Raw genomic sequence first — 6,000 nt, 5'->3', positions numbered from 1 at the left:
ATTGGATGTGACCGCCCTTCCTTAAAGGTGCTACCTCTGTGTCAAACCCCAAACATCTATCATATGTATATACATAGTTTTAAAAAATATAGAAATGTAATTTTTACTTTGCAACACTAAATTCGTATTAAAATTCATTAAAGTCATAAAACTAAAATTATATTTATTGAAAATCCTATATTATTCGTTCATTTTATATCATAAAGATAAGCATTATTCATGTTGCAAAATTAACATTAAATTATGATTTCAAATTAATGCAATATTTTTAAATAAAAATATGATTCTTTAACATTAATTTCTTTTTCAAATCAAATTTCTCTAATGATTTTTAAGAAAGTTTTGAGTTTTCAAAAATCAACTTTGTTCACATATTTGCCAAAATTATATAGTTTCACCAATTGTTATTTCATTTTTTAATCGTGTACTAGAAAGTTCAAACTAAACAAAATTATGGTTGAAAACCATATATCGCATTATGTACTCTTTAATAAAAGCGTAAAACACGAGTGATCCCACGATGGCTAGTGAGGAACAAAAAATTACGATAGCTAGTAAATGTTAACATTTTCTTACAGTTATTATTATAGTTAACTTAAATCATGAGCAATAAATTTGGAATCGGCTTATTTTAAAAACAATAAAATCATTTTAATATCAAAATCAGCACGGCAAGTAATTAAATTTATTTCATATACTTTTGTATGTTACGCTGACACTGCCACTATTGATTTTGTTAACTTAAACTACGAGCAACAAATTTCGAACTAGGTTACTTTATTTTTAATATCTTTTTGCAATATTTTAGATTAATTAATTAGTAAAAAAATTTTAGTGTACTTGTTTTTTTATTTATGATACTTTATATCTTTTTCGGAGTAGGGGTGCTAGCGTAATTTCGAGGCACCATTCCCATTTTCTATTGTAATTTCCAGTAATAAATTTGGAACTACGGCAATAAATTAACAATAAATAAGCGATTAATTGTGCCACATTCCTATTTTTTATGGTGGGGATGCTTTACTGAGGTTGAAATGGCGGCCATCGTTGTATCAGTCTGAACAGCTTTTTATTTATGCGGCCCAATCTCAAACAAAATACTCTAAAACTTGTAAGACACAAACTTATAGGAAAATTTAATAAAAAATATTGAATTTATTAAAGCATAATTACAATGTAAAATAAAATATTCAACAATTTTAAAATAACGATTTTTCAAACTTTAAGTTCATGTTTGATTGTTTTTTTTTTCAAATTTAATGCTATGCCAAAAATATTAATCTTTTTTATGTTTTATTGAGGTTTATCTTCCAATAAAAAATATCTAATTATCATTATACAATTTGAGCGCATTTAATTGGTTGACCGGTTCGTAAGATATCCAGTTCTGAATATTAAAAAATATAGTTAAAAGAAAACGCGTTTAAAATTGAACTGAGTACTAGATAAAATTAGTTACATATTTTTTAGTTCCCATTGTTATCAACCAAAATTGTGCCTTATAGATTTATACTGTTCTATGTATGAGAAAAAGCAAAGGTTTTCACTATAAGCATTTAAATTGGCTAAATAATCCTATTTTATACGACTGTGTCACGTCAATGTTGTTGCGTTCAATAGACCATACCTTTTTAAATAACTTGAATTCTGCAAAATTGTTTTACAAGTACATTCTACACATTTTAGTGATGTAAAAAATGTAAAAAAAATCTATTTTTTTTTTTACCAAAAGTAGAACCTGGCCTTAATTAAGGTAGATTATGTTTTTTAGTATTAGTATTAATATAGTATAATATTTAATTTCTAAGAAACACAGGGATTCCGCTTTAGGAAGTGAGCCAGCATTGGCGATTTTCCTCAATGTATTATGTTCCTTTAAATTATTGAAATGTTTTCTTATTGATTATTACTTATTATTAGTTATACTATACAAATAAAATAAAAGTTTCTTTTTTTTCTCTCTTTTCTCGAATTTGGTATCTTTGAACATTTTTTCAAAACTACTTAATATACGTTCATCCATAATTATATTTTTTTCTGGTATATTATATCAAGAAGTACGTTATGTTCAGTTATATTAAAAAAACGAAAAAAATAAGCGAAGCAAAATAAGTAGCAAGTGAGCGCGGTACCGTCATTTAGACTGACTGTTATAAGTATGTCAAATTTTACATAAGAATAAACATTGTGCTGTTTCTCCATATTATATATAAAGAAACATTAAAAAAAGTATACGTAAGAAAATATTATAATACCAATAAGTTGAGAGATATAGAACGAAAAAGAACGAGAAAATGTGGCAAAATGACCGGGGTGCGACCACTTCCGGGTTAAGTTACGATTAAGATGATACATAGGAAAAATTGCATTTTCTTCGTTTTCAACAAAGAAAGATAATGATGTCAATGATCTGATATACAATAACAACTAGAATGTTGATAACAACAACCAGAACGTTGATAATAATAATCAAGATGTCGATTGTAATAATTAGAACATCGGCGATAACAATTAGAACACCGACGATAACAAGATGATGACAGTAGAAAAAATATCTAAGTTAATAGGAAAAAAGAACAGTCACATTCCTATTTAGATAATCCTTAATTAGATAATAGAAAGATTTTCTAGGAAAAGATGGCGAGTTCCCGTCCTAAAACATGCATCGCATATTCCTTGATCGATTATACAAGAGTCTCTGTTGCATAAGGTGCATGAACTTCTGCAACAACTTGAAACGTGTCTTTATAATACGACGACGATCTTTGTCGAATATCATCGTCCTCGTTATTCGAGGAACACGCCTCGAATCAGAAGGAAGGTATCTCATTGGATTCTTCCGCAATTTTAATAACAATTTGATTGTTAATGATAATCTTATCATCAAGGTTTTGTTTTTTATTGTCGACGATCTGCTTGTTATCACCAACGTCTTGGTTATCGTCAACATGTTGATTGTTATCATCAACATCCTGATTGTTATTGCTGGCGTCTTGATTGTCATGGTCAATATCTTGATTATTATTGTCGACGTTCTGGTTGTTATTATCGACATTCTGGATTTTATTGTCGATATCTTGATTATAATGACCGATGATCTGGTTATCGACAAGATCCGCACGCTCGGTGTTCTCTGTACCATCATTTGTACCATTCCTTGTCCTTCGTTCACCAAATTGTTGATGGTAATACTCTTCACGCATTAATTCATTAAGATTGCGCCAGCGTAGGCACATTATCAGGATAAATGGTTTACGTATTTCTTTGTTGAAGATCGCGTAAATGATAGGATTTAATGCGCTGTTACAATAACCGAGCCAGAGGAATAGAGACGAGACTGAGTGTGGGATATCATCAGGTTTGTAGAATGGTCTAATTAGTGCCAGCATAAAAAACGGCAGCCAACAAACAATAAATGCACCAACGATGATGCCCAAGGTGGTACTAGCTTTCCGTTCACTTCTCTTTCTTCTTTGTTGGCGCCTGTTACATGTGCAAACCCGATTGTTACGTGTCCTCAGTATTCTTATCGATTTCTGCAGCATGTTTCGCGTCAGATTCTCTCGACGCTCGTTGACGGGATGTCGTTTTGGACTATCCTTGCTCTGTAATAAAACAATTCATTATATTATTTACTATTAATAAGTTTAAATTTTGGATCAATAAAAATATTAAAACAATATAAAATAGCTCATATCAGTTATAGCGTAGGGGAGAAGAGAGTAATATGGAACCTATTTTTATTTTATGGAATAATTTTTGTATATAATTACATTTTCTATGGAAACTTGAATAATTATATTTATCAAAGAAAGGTTTGACAGATTTTAGACTTAAAGTAATAAAATATTTATTATTTAGGACGTGATTTAGAAAAATTTAATGCACTGCATAATTGGTGGTGGAAAAAAAAGTGGTTGTAATATGACTATCCATAAAAACATGTAACAAACCACCTTCCGACGACCCCCCTCCCCCCCGGACCGCCTAACCATTCGAGCCGTCTGGCCGAGCAACCGCCGGACAGCAATTATGCATAGCGCCTAATTAAATAACCGAAAACCGAGTGAGCGAGCAAACGCTTCTGTGCGCTTCGCATCTCTGTGCGCTTTCATTCCGTCGCCGTCCGCAGCCACGATCTACGCGCGTGACCTGAACCACAATATAAGAAAGAATAGTAGGTCGACTCCGTCATAAAGCACGGCGAAAGTTGTCCTTCGCCCATGGCCAAATCGCACAACCAGCAATATTGCGATTAAGTTCTGATTGAACGATTCCAGCATATGGCGTCATTAACCCGACTCAAGTTAAGTTAAACCACTGCGCTCGCAAACGCTATTGGACAGGAACGGAGACTTCTGATTTTTCTGGGTGTGGAGTACCTTGAAGCAGGGGGGTGGTGTAGGTAGTTTCAATAATATCGCTTTTGTTATATATATGAAACATATTTTCTGTATAAGTTTAAGATATCACAAGAAATCTTATCCTATTTTATATATATATATATATATATATATATATATATATATATATATATATATATATAATATTTAACGCTATAATTATATTACAGCAATATCTACTCGTAGAAATAAACTTCGTAAACACAATAGAAATATTTGGTGTAAGTTATGACATATCAGAAGAAAGTAAAGTATACTTAATGTTACATAATGAATTTTCAGTCAAAGATCCAGTAGCGTATAAAAATTTTTTAAGATTAAATAAAAAACAATTTAAAGATTTATTTAAGTAACATTTTAATTTAAAGAAATCTTTTCTAATGTAATGGAGGTAAAAAAATTTTTTATGTTTAGTTCAATGAAGAGAAATGAGATCTCGAGCACGAGGTAGGCACGCGCGGTTAACAACGAAAGTATGGGAAGGTTAGGTAGGATATGTAAAAAGTGAGGGGATACGAGATATGAGAGTTGGGTAAGTAGGGCGGTAGCATGCAGCGTAGGCACCGTAGTCAAATATTGTTTTTTGTCAAAAATTCTTGAAATTTATTAAAAATTAAAATATTTTTTTTAAATACCCCAAATTCTGGGTGTGGAATTCCACACCCACGGGAGCTCTGGGTGTGGAATGCTCCACACCCAGCATAAGGAAGTCTCCGTCCCTGTATTGTCTGCTCACTGGGATGTAGATCGAGGTTTCTTCATTCATAGATCTATCTCGTCAATCGATAATATTTATGTTTCTCAACAGTATTGTGTTCAAGAAAAAAATCTTGGACTTCAAAATCAAAAGAGCACAAGCATAAGTTTCAAATAATTTATATATGCTGTTCAAAAATACAAGTATTCATAGCTAAACGAAATAACCCCGCACATGAAAAAATTACTTACCTAAATTCTATGTTGCTATCTCCTATTTTTATCTCCTTTAAATTTAATTAATAATTTTACGTGAATTGTATAGGATAAGTAGATATGAATTTATTCCCATGAAATCTACATTGCTGTCACCTATCTTAATCTCCGTCAAATTTCATCAGTAATTCTACGGGAGTAAAATATATTAAAATCTACATGAAAGTGTTCACGTAGAATTCATGTGCATATCAAGTCGATAAAGTCCTGTCCACGAATTTTACATAATACACGTGGATGGAACGTGGGAACCACGTACTTGTTCTCATCATTACACATATGTATTATTATTTATTTTTAATGTTAATTTATTAACTTATTGGGCTTCTTTAAAAACTAAAATTAGTTAACGCGTTTTACAATCTCAAGTTTTTCACATTTCAAGTGGATTTATATTTTATCACGTTACGTCACAAAGTGACTTTTTTACATTGAACATAGTCCCTTAAGATACGCAGAAAGCCAAGGCTTTTTTCATCGAAACGTGCTGATTATATTGAAAAAGGTAACTGATTAATCCATTAAAACTCATGACCAGATTAGCAAGATTAGCTAAAGATATAATCGCAAATGAGACCAGAGCGTAAAAAAATATAGAATCAATTTTGTAACTAATTGTTATAAA

The 6,000-nt window shown here is 31.2% G+C and overlaps 1 protein-coding gene across 4 annotated transcripts in view; it reads right to left on the bottom strand.

Annotated features, from left to right (window-relative positions):
- Nucleotides 1-1,763: 1,763 nt before the first annotated feature.
- LOC105202925 (5-hydroxytryptamine receptor 1) overlaps nt 1,764-6,000 on the bottom strand; it is a 492,922-nt gene continuing 488,685 nt past the window's right edge. For all 4 annotated transcript variants that reach the window (XM_039452417.1, XM_039452412.1, XM_039452415.1 and 1 more), the window contains one exon: nt 1,764-3,605. In XM_039452417.1, the coding sequence (XP_039308351.1) occupies nt 2,811-3,605 (795 nt within the window). In that variant the 3' untranslated portion in view covers nt 1,764-2,810. The remainder of the gene's footprint in view (nt 3,606-6,000) is intronic.

The sequence above is a fragment of the Solenopsis invicta genome, chromosome 1 (assembly GCF_016802725.1).
Source record: "Solenopsis invicta isolate M01_SB chromosome 1, UNIL_Sinv_3.0, whole genome shotgun sequence".
Classification (NCBI taxonomy): domain Eukaryota; kingdom Metazoa; phylum Arthropoda; class Insecta; order Hymenoptera; family Formicidae; genus Solenopsis; species Solenopsis invicta.
This window is presented reverse-complemented; position numbering and strand designations above follow the sequence as displayed.